The sequence below is a fragment of the Podarcis raffonei genome, chromosome Z (genome assembly GCF_027172205.1).
Source record: "Podarcis raffonei isolate rPodRaf1 chromosome Z, rPodRaf1.pri, whole genome shotgun sequence".
Lineage (NCBI taxonomy): Eukaryota > Metazoa > Chordata > Lepidosauria > Squamata > Lacertidae > Podarcis > Podarcis raffonei.
The window spans coordinates 43,231,529-43,245,794 of record NC_070621.1 but is presented as its reverse complement, the minus strand read 5'-3'; the positions used below and the strand labels follow the sequence as shown (position 1 = coordinate 43,245,794).

General features: G+C 43.2%; 1 protein-coding gene across 5 annotated transcripts in view; it reads left to right on the top strand.

Moving 5' to 3' along the window:
* The window catches only part of AFF2 (ALF transcription elongation factor 2), a 388,341-nt gene that overhangs the window by 358,671 nt on the left and 15,404 nt on the right, over positions 1–14,266 (top strand). For 4 of the 5 annotated variants that reach the window (XM_053374951.1, XM_053374950.1, XM_053374949.1 and 1 more), the window contains 5 exons: positions 2,614–2,830; positions 3,953–4,089; positions 7,018–7,081; positions 10,553–10,689; positions 13,931–14,119. In XM_053374951.1, coding sequence (XP_053230926.1) covers positions 2,614–2,830; positions 3,953–4,089; positions 7,018–7,081; positions 10,553–10,689; positions 13,931–14,119 — 744 coding nt within the window. The remainder of the gene's footprint in view (positions 1–2,613; positions 2,831–3,952; positions 4,090–7,017; positions 7,082–10,552; positions 10,690–13,930; positions 14,120–14,266) is intronic. The other variant, XM_053374952.1, reaches the window with a different exon arrangement.

The window sequence follows — 14,266 nt, the reverse complement described above, 5'->3', positions numbered from 1 at the left end:
AGACTATTTACTCATCTTTTACTCCCATGCTAAGGAACCAATCCAATGTAGTTATCTCTTCTTTTTAATTACTGCTGCAGTTTTTTATTATTATTAATAATACTTATATGCCAATAATATGTGAAATCCCTAAGCACTCTATATAAAACACAATGAGATCATTATAAAAGAAAGTTTGTGTGCACACACACACATTTTTATAACCAAAAATGCAATGAAATATAGCAGAGACTCCACCAATAAAATATGAATTAATAATTATTCATAGATGTCTCCCATCAGGGGCAGACTTTGGTCTTTCAAATTCCAGCAGCACCCTGTGCCAGGTCCAGATTTGGTGTCCTCCCTGCCTCTCACCTTTCATTCTGCTCAGTTCAATTCATCAGACACCCTGTGGCGCCCCCTAGACTTGGTCCCCAGTGCAGCAGAACCAGCCGTACTGCCCTAAATGCACCCTCTGCTCCCATGCTGCTCAAGTGATATTTGAATAGTAGAATCACAGGGAGTGGAAAAATCTAAAGGCTGCTCATGTCCAAGCTAGATAGCTCAGCAGGTGCAACAGGCTTGAGAGTCTTGATCTCCTTGTCATGGATTCGAGCCCCACATTGGGCAAGAGATTCCTGCAGTGCAGAAGGGTTGGACTAGATGACAGTGATAAGTCCCTTCCAACTCCATGATTCTTTGATTCTGAACTTACCATCCCCAGAGAGATATAATGCTAATGGGGTATAGGAGCTTCCTACACTTTGTGATTCCATTATTCAGATGCTACTGCAGTGGCTTGGGATCCACCCAAAGGACTGTGGGACAACATGAGAATTAGGACTAAGGAGTTTCTCACACAAATTAGAAGCCCTTCCCTCATCTACAGACATACTTGGAAAGGTTAAATGAAATCTATTCTTTGCCACACATTCAACCCCCTCTTACAAAGGTCTGGTTAAAGCAAGTTGAACATGGGAAGTTACATTTCACCCAGTCAGACTCTTGATCCATCCAGGTCAGCATTTTTACAGCGACCGGATGCTGCTCTCCACATTTTCATGCAGTGACCTTTCCCAGGAGATGCCAGGGGTTGGAACTGCAATCTACCACCAAGCTGTTGCCCCTGCCATAGCAAATTATTTTGCACTCAGTTCTCTTGAATATGTATTCTTAGCTAAGAATCGGATAGATGGATAGATAAAACATGTGAGGAAGAAGGGCAATTAAATGCCCATTTTGATGAAACTGGTTTTTAATTTGCTAATGGCCACAATTAGGGAATAACTGGAATAGATGCTACTATCGCGAAACCTGGGGAAGCATACTGCCAGCTGAGGCCATTGAATTTCCCCCAATCGAGAAATCAAGCTGCTTTGCTTTCCTTGTTCCTCTTTGATTTGTTGCTTTGAGGTATTGTAAATCTATAACTGCCTGACACTGACTTAAATTGACTAAGAGGGAGACATAAATTCTTGTTGACTTAATTTGCTATTGAAAATTTGAGTCAATAATCATGAAAAGTAAATGGCTGTAGAATGCAATATGAGTTGTCTAAGGAAAAATTAAAATTCAAGTAATCTTCATTGACTGGACTAGGGCAGTAACTAAAATAATAATAATAATATAATAAAATCCATGGTCAAATTAACATGTTAAGAAATCAGCTGGGTATATTTGCCTCTCTTTTTTTTTTAACAGCTAAGGTTTAAATGTCAGTCTTTTTTCCCCCTAGGGGTTGTGGGAAAACATTTCCAAGGCACTAGATCATTTATTCTTTTACTGAAACAATTTTTATGCTGCTTAACCACAATAGCCTCTAAGAAGCTTACAAAAACGCAATACCAAAAAACAACAGTTAAAACTATAAATTCAAACATCAATTAAAATGCCCGTTAGAATGAAAAAAACAAAAAAGTATTCAGTAAGTGCCAGGAATTCAACAGAGAAGGGGGCCTTTCTAACCTCAACTGGAATAAAGTTTTATAAAATTGGACCCATAATATTGAGCAAATTGTTCCTGTTGGGTACAAACTGTGTGTCTGAGCCATGGAGAATCGCTAACAATGACTCCCCCCCCCCAAAAAAATAGGCAGGGAGATAAGGGTTAAGACAGCCCCTGAGGTAACCTGGACTCAAGTTGTTAAGGGCCTTGTAAATTAATACAAGAATCTTAAACCTGGGCTGGTAGTGGATGGGCATTCAGTGCAAGATTTCGAGCACTGGACTAATGTGCTGGCAATCATCTGTCCCCCATCAGCAGTCTAGCTGCAGTGTTTTGCACCAACTGGAGCCTGTGAAGAGCAATTACTATATTAGCCATTTTGGATGGACCCAAGTTGCAGGGCATACTTTTGGAGTGCCTCAGCTATGTAGAGCAATCACTTACACACAGCACTGTCACCTGACATTCGCAGGGAAGGTACACATGTGCCTTCTGAATGCAGCAGCTGCTGCTGCTGCAGTAGCAGCAGCAGCAGCTTCAGGAAACTCTTGGAAACCCAGGGCCCAGAACCTGACCAGCGGGAGCTCCTGTTGACTCAACAGGAGGCACGAAAGAATCTGGCTGGAATTTGCCGGTGTCAACGCATCCCAGGTTATAACAACAGGTCCTTCTTTCTCGCTTGGCAGCACCAGCTCAGCGAAAAAGGCAACAAAGAAAAGGGAAGAGAAGCTGTTTCCACCCCCGTTGTCTCCTCTGCTCAATGAGACGGCAGCCCGGCGGAGCAGCAGCAGTGGCAGCTCCTTTGGCCAAGAGAACAACCTCTCAAATCCCTTGCAGGCCAGCACCTCCTCCAAACACCGGAAAAATGAGAACAAATCTGCTTCTAGCACAAAGGGGAGCTGTGTAAGTCACTCAGGGACACTAGAGAACAGGGATTCCCTTGTACCAGAGCAAACTGTTGCTCCGCCATGCCCTGCCCCCAGAGTAGCCAATGTGGCGTTCTCCCGATGTTGATGGATTCCAGCTCCCATAATCCCTCACTGTGGGCCATGATGGCTGTGTGGCTGATGGGAGTTGGGGGGATGTCCAAACAGGATCTATACTGTTTGCTGCAGGTTGGCCAAACAGAGTCAATGATGGGCTGAAAGTGTTCCAGGGAAAACTTGGGGGCAAATTTGGGGGGACTTTTTGGCAAAGGGGTGCAAGGGGGGAAGTGCAGAATTGACTTCCCTTTATTACTATGCCTGTTTTGCAACAGTGATCATTCCAAGGTGGGAGGGGAAATTACTGACCTCCACCAGCTGCTACCATTTCCCCACTGACTCCCCTCCCCATTAGAGCAGCACTATATCATGGTGTGATGTTGTTCGGGGAGAGGGGCAGTGGGGGGAAGTATTAACCGCCATTTGGCATCCACAAGGGGGGAAAGGGTCACCACCAGTAAGTTCACCCTTTGCTCAGTTTTGCAAAAATGGAAAGAAAGAAAAAAACCCGGGTCAGCATTTATATGTGGAAAATTGCAAGGGGGAGATTGTCCTTCACCCCAGGAAGCAAAATGCCTTGGGCTGGGCATGCTTTTTTGTAATGTCCTATAGCAATTTAATAGAATCAAGTCATTATTTTAATGGATGTTGATTTAAATGTGTAGGGGAGGAAGTTTGTGAATTATTTTTCAGCGGCCGTCCCACTGCTTATCCCCAGTTCCAGCCCTAATCATCGGATCCTGTGAGTCTTTCACTTGCCATTCATCTTCTTTCCACTTTATTTTAATAAGCAAGCGATGCTACAAGGCGTCCATGCTGACATTACACCTTCCTAGAAGTGGGTGTTAATGATACCGTGCGTGTGAGCAATATGTAGCTGCTTGTTCTTAATTAATCTATTGAGCTTGACTTGTGACATAAGGGCTGCGAGATGCAAAATATGTGCCTTGGTTTTAATTTTGAGACACACAAACTTGCTTAACATCTAGAGATATTATTAGCACGGAAACCAAAGCCGCTAATTAAAAATCACTTTCTGCAGGAGGAAGATTACCACAGCAGGCCCTCAAATGCTCTGCCCGACACCAGCCACCCAGAGAGCAGCATCTGGCCTGCCACTCCTGCCTTCACCAATGGGAATCGTGATCCAAGGAGACCTAAAATAACATTTGATGATACGTAAGTAGTTAGAGCAAACCTACGCAGCCATTTCTTGTTCATGCTTTAAATTGGCAGAGCCCTGCAACTGCCTATATTTGAGGCACAGACTCTAAGAAAATGTGGGAGTTGCCTGTAACTGCAGCAGCATCTGACATGGAACCCTCTGGATTTGTTGCTGGACTCCAGCTCTTAGGAACATAGGAATCTGCCTTACACTGAATCAGACCCTGACTGGCAGCAGCTCTACAGGGTTTCAGGCAGGGAGTCTGTCCCAGCCATACCTGGAGATGCCAGGGATTGAACTTGGGACCTCCTACATGCAAGGTATGGCCCTTCCCAAATCTAAGCATCCCTGAATCCATTGGCTATGCTGGCTGGTGCTAATGGGATTTGTAGTCCAACAACATCCAGAGGGCACCACCTTGATTTTCCTTGCTGCACTTTATAAATTAAGAAATATTTTCATGCATGGGGAATCCTTACTGCACATGTTGCAAGAATTCAGTTCCAGTTCTTGAGATGTTTGGAACATCTGTATTTCCAAAGAGCTGATGTATAGGTAGTAGCTGGGAAATATTGATGGAGGCAAAACATTAGAGATCTCCTATGTCTGAGTATAAGAACCTGACATAATTAGAACCTTAGTGGATTAGGATGGCAATCCTATATGTGCACTTAACTGAAAGTAAGCCCCACTGAATTCGTTAGGACTTGGTGCCCCAGCCAGCATGGCTAATGGCCAAGGAAGATGGTTAGTTGTAGTTAAGCAAAAACTGCAGGGTCAAGACTTCCTCATACCTGATCAAACCCCTCCATGTGGTCCATGGCCTCAATCTTCCCCATGACCACCACAATGACTATTTAAACTACAAAACTAGGCACACTCAGAGTATTCCTGCAGCTAGCATCATGACTAGTTTTGCCCTTAAGGCTATGTCTCATCTTCTCTCCCTGTACCTCTCTTAACTGGAGATTCCAGGGATTGAACATATACCCTTTTGCATTACCACTATTGCCACTATCCTCATTTAGGTATTTGTGTGGAATTTTAGCTTGACCATCATGTTAGAACTATATACGTCTTCTCTTTTTCCTGTTGCATAATTTTACATTTTAGCTTTTCTAATGGAACCTTGTTACGGTTAATCACTTTGAATTGTTTCTCTTTTCCTTCTGTTCAGCAAAGTTTAATAGGCCCCTTTGGGCTCCTGGTTTCCATAGTTAGCCATTTTGCAGCCAGCTCATCAATCACTTCTTTGCATCCAGCAGCTTAGCACTGATAAGACTGAAAGAAGCAAAAATAAATGGGTGCTTCTCCTCCTGGAAACCAGTCAGCGCTTTTTATCAGATATTTGACATACAAGAGCATTCTACAAACATAAGGCTTAGCCATGGCTTCCACTTAACTGCAGTGAAGCGTTGTATCTAAATACCTAAACAGTGGTTAATAATTGGCTGCAAGCCAGGAAGAGAGCTTATTTGTGGAGGCATGAGTTTTTAAATGTTATTTGTTTTAACCACGGTTAAGCATTACATCTGCACTGAACAAGCCATGGTTGCAATAATTCCCTCATGCCTCAAGGCTCTCTGGCATCTCTAGGTCTCATCAGTGTCTCCCTCCAGGGGGCTGGGCTTAGATCATGACAGTAAACATTGTTTGACTATATGTTTTGGATCTTAATCAAGGGAGATTCAGTATCAGATAGTGGGCACACTGTCAGGCGAGAAGAACAAAGGGGACCCAGCTCAGCCAGAAAGCTCATCAAGTGCCCTTGGGCCAGTCACACTCTCAGCCTAGCCTGCTTCATGATAAGGTGACAAGGATAAAACAGGACTGGAAAGCCATGTACGAGGGCAATAGTTGCTTGGAATAATTTTTTAAAAACTGATCAGGGCAACAAGTCCTATCGGTATTAAGCTTCAGACATCAGCTAAAAACCACTTAAGCTTTCCCTAGAGCATAATACAGCCATGTGTATCGATGAACAATTTGTTTCCTTTCCTTTTTATGCCACACTAGCTCCCAGTCTGTTTGTTTCCAGGCACAATTCAAAGTGCTGGTTATGACCTATAAAGCCCTACAAAGGTCCAAGCTCTTTGAAAAACCATATTCCCTCATAGAAACCTGTCTGGGTTTTGAGAACATTCAGGGAGGCCCTTCTCTTAGTCCTGCCACTCTCACAGGCATACTTGGTGGAGATGCAGGAGAGGGCCTTCTCGGTGGCTGCTCCTAGACTCTGGAACTCCCTCCCTAGAGAAACTGGACTGGCTCCCTCCTTGCTGTCCTTCTGCCAGCAGGTGAAGACTTTCTCATTCCATCAGGCTTTGGGAAACTGGCTGCTTTTCATGAAAGCCCTGGTGCAGTGTTGCTGTTGTTGTTTTTATCACAATCTGCCTGTTGGTTTTTTTAAATATATCTTTTATATATAGTTTTAATTCTGTTAATGTTTAATTGTTTTATCTATTTTTCCTATGTTTTTAGCTGCTCTTATTTTGTCCGTAAGCTGTCTGGAGTCCCTGTCAAAGAAAAAGGCAGGGTATAAATATGTAAGGATATTTGTGAGGATTTTGTTTTTCACTACATAAAACATATGTGATCAAGCTCACTGCGATTCTGTATGATAAACTAAACAAGTGTTAACCAGGTGTAAAAACCAAGTCTAAACCAGGCCAATGAAACAGGAGCAGCTAACACAGAGGGATGTCACCAAGAAGCCAGCCTGCCAACACCTTTATCACAATCACTAACCTGGACAGTGTGGGGAAGCTTGGAGCCAGACCAGGGCACCAATATTGCCCATCCAACACTCCTCCCAGTGTGCCCACATGGTCCCAAGCTCGCCAGCACCCTGCTGTGCCCATTCACTAAACAGATGGTGACACTGGAGCCTCATTTGCTATTGTTGCTGCTGCTGCTGCTTACTCTTGTTCTCCTTGTTTTCTCAGGCTTCGCAACGCAGATCACTACATGCAAGAGGCCAAGAAGCTGAAGCACAAAGCAGATGCCCTGGTAGGTCTCCACATTCTACTCCCCCCTCCCCCCACGTGCGCCTCGTAAGGCAGTTTGCTCAGAACTGCAAAGGTATCGTGATAAGCCAGAGGGCTGCTTCAGATTTGCATGGTGTATTAAAGTGTGCAATTAATTACTCTAATTATTGGCGCAGAGCACCATTAATTAGCAGAATCTGCACATCATCTGCAGTAACACAGGGTGTTCCCAGATAATGTCTTCTGGCCAAGTGGCAGCAGTCAGGCCGTTTAAAGTTGGATTTACCAATCAATTGCAGGGCGGCCATTTAGGCGGTGCCCACCCCCCATGGAAAATGCATCTTTCTCCAAAGCTAGAGCACTAACAAGGACACAGATTCGTCTTTGTTGAATAAGCTAATGTATGCATATAGATGCAGATTTGGAAATAATTACTATAATTTAAATAAGACAGTATATCTAACCATAGTGAGGAAAACTATGACCAAGGGACCAGACCCTCCTATCCAAAACCGATACCAACTGGGATAACAATATTCACTTGGAAAGCTTGTTGAAAGAGCTGGAAATATTGGAAGGCTTGTGGGAAGGTAGAAGGTTGCACCCCATTGTTCCATCTGTCCTGTTACTGAGCCCTGTACAGTGGATGAGATATGGGCATGACTTATCAGTCCCTCTTCCCAGGGAACTCTGCAAGGGGAATGGGGTTCTGCTAGCAAGCATCTGCACCTACAGTTCCAGGATTATTTGGGGGAACCTATGATTACTGTTGACAGTGGTATAAAAGTACTTTAAGAGGACATTGAAGATGTAGCCTGTTTGCGCAGCATTTATTCTGGCTGGTAGTAACTATCCAGGGTCTTGGCCTCTGCTGCCTTTGTAGCTTGGAAAGGAGGTGCCTTGGGTGGAAACAGGGTTCCTCTGCATGCAAAGAAGGCACTTGGCTGCATTCCCTCCCTTGATCTACTCCTGGCGTAATTCAGAATTTGGACTGTGCCCTGTGCTCATCACTGAACTCATATTCATACTTCTTGAAGGGCCTGTTCCACAATGGGGACCCAAGCTGATTTGCTGACGCCGGACTATGGCGAGCATGCTCATAAACATAGCTATCCATTGATGAATATTTCCAAAAGCACCTTACCATGGCCAGTTGACCTTTAAAGGAGCTCAAACATTTGTTTACCCCTTGGAGCCCACTAGCAAACAGTTGAAGGCAATGGCTCATGGCCGCTTCTGCACACCATGCCAGTTTGTTCACCCCACCCTACCCAACCCTGTGCTCCACTCCCTACTGCCCAATTTGCTCAGCATGTTGATGAGCCTTTCATCTTGCTACCTTTATCTGCGTCTGGCAGAATTCAGTCTGTTTCTCATGCAGCACTAATGCAAAAAGGCACCGTGCATCATGCTGCTGCCTGAAGGAAGCTCTTTCCCATCACATGGCGTTGCTGAATATCCCCTATGCTCTGACTGGAATGCAGAGACAAGCACCATTTAACAACTTGACAGCAGCCTCACATGACCATCACAGACCTCTCATGTATCCATCATGGCTAAGGAACAACCTGTATTTGACCCTATTTTTTTACCACATCCCTGAGCCTCCTGTTATTCTTGCCAGGGCCCTCATCATGTGCCCCCACTTTCCCCCCCTGGATTTGCCTACATTTTGTTATCTCCATGTCCAATCAAGTCACCTCAAGTAGCTGTCACCTTTCTGACAAACTAGGTGTGACATTAGAGTCATCTTTGCATTTAGCGTTGGGAGGGTTGTATTTTTTTATATAAAAATCAGTGCAAATTGCATCAGTTTTGGGTGGTTGATAAATAATGGGAGCAGAACATGCACAGAGAGGGAATTTAACACTTTCCTCCCCTCGTCTTGAGGGAAATTTAATAATAATAATAATAATAATAATAATAATAATAATAATAATAATAATTTATACCCCACCCTCCCTGGCCAGAGTCAGGCTCAGGGCAGCTAACTCCAGTAAAATTACAGTAAAACCATAATAGGGGGGGACAATTTAAAATACAGGTTAAAATGCAATTTAAAATGCAGCCTCATTTTAAAAGTAGCCCATAGATTGAAACCATAAGGGGAGGGGAAAACGTAAGGGTCAGACTGAGTCCAAACCAAAGGCCTGGTGGAACAGCACTGTCTTGCAGGCCCTGCGGAAAGATGTCAAGTTCCGCAGGGCCCTAGTCTCTTGTGACAGAGCGTTCCACCAAGTCAGGGCCAGTTGATCGTCATCGTTATTTTTCATTGGCACCAGTGAGGGATTTCCACCCAATGTGAGAGGAGAGGATTACAGAAGAGGGGTCTTCAGAAGATGGGTTCCCCTCAGGGCTTTACTGATCCGAATGTAGAAAGAGGCGGGTGCACAGGTGAGGCTCAAAATCAACAAACCGTCCTTCAAATATACATTTAGTCTTTCTTGGTGGTTAAGTCATGATTGTTCATGTGTATATCCACATCAGCTGCACACAGAAGCTGTCTTCAGGCATTCATAAGTGGCGTAAATGTCAGAGAGAAGGGAGTGCATGCATGCTAGCTTCACACACTGCTGCTGTTCCAGTTACCCTTCAAGGGAGCCCCTGCTACACAAAGAAGCTCCCCACGCATTCTAGAACCCTGAAAGATCAGTATGGCTGTCTCCCTCATTCACCTTCAGCAGGCATTTTAAAAACAAGAAAGGTCCTGTTCACTGAAACATTTGATGGCCGAAAGATACTGTTTTTCAGGGGCTTATCCTGTGGCTGTCTTCCATTTCATAGCAGTTTCCAAACATGCTGCCACCAACTTGAAGGAGATTAATGATTTCTATAGTACAACCTCATTATAGGTGTTCCTTGGGTGTCTTGTGTACTTACCTGGCTTTGCTTCACATTGGTTTGTGACTTGACTGTTGCTTCAGCAGTGGAAGTAAAAACCTATGCATAGAAAGGTATAATACCATTCGTGGCAACCTTAAAATTATCAGCTATGAAGATACGTGACTTTTAAATTTTTCTCAGGTGTTTTAAATGTGGGGGTTTGGGGGGGAGGTTAAAAATGATATGGTTTGCTGTTTGCTTCTTATTTGGGAAGAGGAGTTAAAGAATAGAGGAGGCTTTCCTGCTGCAAACAGTCTCCCTCCAACTGGACAATGTGGAAGAGGATGACAGAGCTATCGTGCTCATTTTGGCCACTTACGAATGCATGGACAAGGCTTAAAAGTGTACAGTTGATGCAGATATACCTGTGAATGAAGACTTTGATCCTTCATTTGAAGTTCATGGCTTTAGAACCATTCATTTAAGTCACTTACAGATGCTGAAATATAGGGCTGTGGCTCTTCCTTGCTGGAGTGGGACTATAAAGACTACAAGAGCTCACCATCTCTGGTTTTGACAAAAATGTATGATCCATTGGGCTCGTGTATGCCTATCCCGAAGTCAAACCTGTGGCATTATCTTGAATGTGCTTCTTCTTCCCCCTTTTCAGGTGGAAAAGTTTGGCAAAGCGGTGAATTATGCTGACGCTGCCCTTTCCTTCATTGAGTGCGGCAATGCTATGGAGCGCGATCCATTAGAGGCGAAATCTCCATACACTATGTACTCCGAGACTGTGGAACTCATCAGGTTAATGGCTTTCCTGTGATCATTCTCATAATCTCATTTCACTCATAATTAGAACTTGCTACGCTTTTTAAAAGTATCATTTCGACCTCATTAATGATTAGTCCAAGGCATCTTCATCTCAGAAGTCATCATAATTAGTTCTTCTTGCCATTTTATTAATGTCACAGAAAATTTATAATTGATGGACACTGCTCTTATAAATTAGCCCCGTTAGAGGTTATAATGTGTGTGTTATATAATTTGCAATATTCATAAAATTAAAATTGAAATGTAGTGGGTGGAAGTAAAGCATAGTAATTTCACCATTTGGCAGTGACACTTGTCTTTTAAAAGGGGTAGTTTTATCATTCCAGACATTAAAGGGAGCCCACTGGGACCTCTGTTATAAACCCTGTTTTCCAGAGGTTTGTAATTTGGCTGTTAAAAATTGTTCCAGAATGAAATTTGTCAGTTCGTTTCAGCTTTTCAGCCCCTGTTTTGCATGTATATGCACACATACACAAAATATTTTTTTTTTGACTTGCATAGATGTGTATTACTGGCTGAGAGAAGCATGCCAAAATTTTGTTAGCTTCAGTTTCCAGTGGTTGCTGTTTCATGGAAGTCAAACGGGTTTGGCAGGGGAGGGGGACATTCCTTCTTTACAAAAAGGCAATCAGTGATCAGAGTGAATAGGATGACGTCTAGAAACCACAGTACAAACAGAAGCGTGGGTGAGCGCTTAGTCTGAATCCAACCAAGAGGGTCTTATCTTATGTGCATGCTAAATTTCAAAGACTATATGCCTTCATTTCAAAAGGAGTTTGCAGGATCTTTCCCATGTAGTGGTTGTGATCAGCAGTCTTTGGCTAAATTCAACTTGACAGAGATAAAGATAGATCTATTGATCAGTTAACCCAGCTCTATTTATGGGCTGGTAAATATGAGATTTCCTTGAAGATCCTGGAGTTATTAATAGGTTCTGCCCCAGAGCAGTTTTCAATTCAATTTCCTTGGCTGCAACAACTCTCACTTAATATGGGAACACTTTTTAATAGCAGCTGAAACATGGCAGGTATTAAAACTGTTGCCATTTATTTACTTACTTGTTTTATGGGAAATATGGCTAGCCTGCTTTTCCATAATGCTTAAGGCAGCTCAGAGTGTAACTTTAAAATAGCTATGGATCTTTATCTATATAAAAATAAGCAACAGTAGCCGTAAAGCTCCAGGCTGGCAAAGTTTGGCCAGATCCAAAGGCCTCAGGGGATAGATAAGGATGGAGGAGAATCTTCGTTCAGTTCGCTTTTTTATGTGAACAGATCTGATTTGCACCTCCCACACCAATGTGCAAATTGGAATGCACTTACCCTTTGGATTTCACACTTCTCCAGATTATGCAATCCAGCCTTCATCTCTAAAGCCATATCAAAATGTGTAAAGGATAAAAGTGTGTAAAAGTTTAGAAATGTGTGCACTGAGACAAACTGCTATTTAAATATGCATTTTGTAGTAAAATGTTTATTTAAGAATTTTCACATGGATTTTAAAAAATGCATACTAATGCAAACATGGACTGATGTATGAACAGTTTTGAAATTGACACAAACCAGAAATAGACTGAGCAATCCAACCCTACAGATGGGGCCTTATATAGGCACCAAAATCAAAGGAGGGAGGATCATAACCATTCTCTGGATTGAAATTATTTTATTTTACCTGTTGAATTTCAAGTAGATTCTGCATCAAGGACCTTGGACTGGTTTTGAACTACAGTGCTGATGTGGAGGCGAACTATGGTTTGCAGCCACTATATCTTGCCCTATAAGGGAATATCAGCCATGATTACCTTGAACCAGTAGAAGAGGTTTGCAGTAGTTTGCAATGGGCAAACCATGGTTTGACCATAGAATCAGAGTTGTAGAGTTGGAAAGGGACCACAAGGGTTGTGCAGCATAACCAACTCTACAATTCTTTCATTTTGTGAATCCCCTGCAATGCATGTGAAGGACTAAGGGAGCAGAGTTGCTTCCTGACAAGCTAGCTGGCATCTGAATTGATTCCATTGAAATATATTGTGTTTGAGGTGATATCTGTGAAGAAGTGTGTGCAACGGCCATTCATCTGCACATGCAAGCCATTAAAAAGTCAGGTGTCAACCCAAATGTACAGGACCAAGCATTGTGCACGCAGAATATGAACCAACTTTCCCTAGCAGTTGTGGGATTTCCCCCTAGAAAGGTATATTTATAACATGAAAGAATTCAATGTCAGGGAAGCATCAGTGAGGAAATAGTACATGCTTTGCATTATGAATGAGTATTTGTTTACATAGCAGAAATGTACCGGATTTGAAAAGAAGCTGTTATCTTTGGGGAAATAATATGCCTTGTAAATATTTCAGAATGTGTATTTGCGTGCAGCTCTGGTTTAAACAGAAAGGGGAGATCACAAAGGAGGTTTCAGGGCAGCAGAATGATCACATGCTAAAACACAACTAAACCAGACCTATCCATTGGATGGGCTGAACCTCACCCCTGTTCACAGCTTCCCCCCTCGCTTCATGTTGCATTTCATTATCTGAGCTCCAATGCCAGGTGCTATCCTAGCTGTTGGAAGTGTTCAGAGAAACAGGTGTGGGGAGGTAATCTGTGAGCAGAGAGGCATCAAGCACCACTTGTGCACCTTTTCTGATATGTAAACCTGCCCTTTTTCTCCACTGTGGGAGGGAGCCACATAGGCTGTGTCCTACCTGCACTATTAAAGGCAGTGGCACTCTGAATGCCAGGTGGTGGGAATCACAAGTGGGGAGAGTACTGTTGTGCTCAGGCTTCACATAGGCATCTAGCTCGCCACCATGAGAACAAGATGCTGGAATAGATGGGCCATTGGCCTGATCCAGCAGGGCTCTCCTTATGTTCATATGATTGGTGCACATAACATTTTAAAGCCATGGGTCTGTTGCCCTCACATACAATTTTACCCTGGAGAGAGAGAGCGGGGGGTATTTGTTCAGAGCTGGAAGATACAGTGTAAGCAAGTGATGTCCCTTGTCTCTTCCTGCTGTCTTCCCTCCCAGCAGACCTTTGGGGGTTCTTTTTTTAATCCATTTTGCTAATTATAGCTATTCAAAGGCTCAGATGCACGCAGATGACATTGATTTGTGAGAATGAGCAACACATCACAGTGACTCAGGATGCCAGAAATACGGCTGCCAAGGCTGTTTAGACTAATTGTATCTTTAAATCCCTTCCTTTTTAAGCGTGCACATTCTCAAAGGATACGAAACCTTAATTTGTCCTGAGCCACCAAGTATGACAGAAGCTGTCGTAAAGCACAAGAAGGGGCAGGGGAGGAAGAAAATGAAGAAAGAAAGCGCTGAACTAAAAGGGTCCTTTATATATGAAGCACATAATGGTGATGACGACAGGGGCGGCAGTGATCCAGTGCGGTAAAAGCAGTGCATTTCTCCTGCACTCCATTACTCCCTTGTAAATGAGACCGCCCGGATACCTTAAAACCTCCTTATGCAACACTGAACTCTATTACTTACTCTAACACAAGTACCTGTGAAATTGTATTAAGGCTCAGAACAATG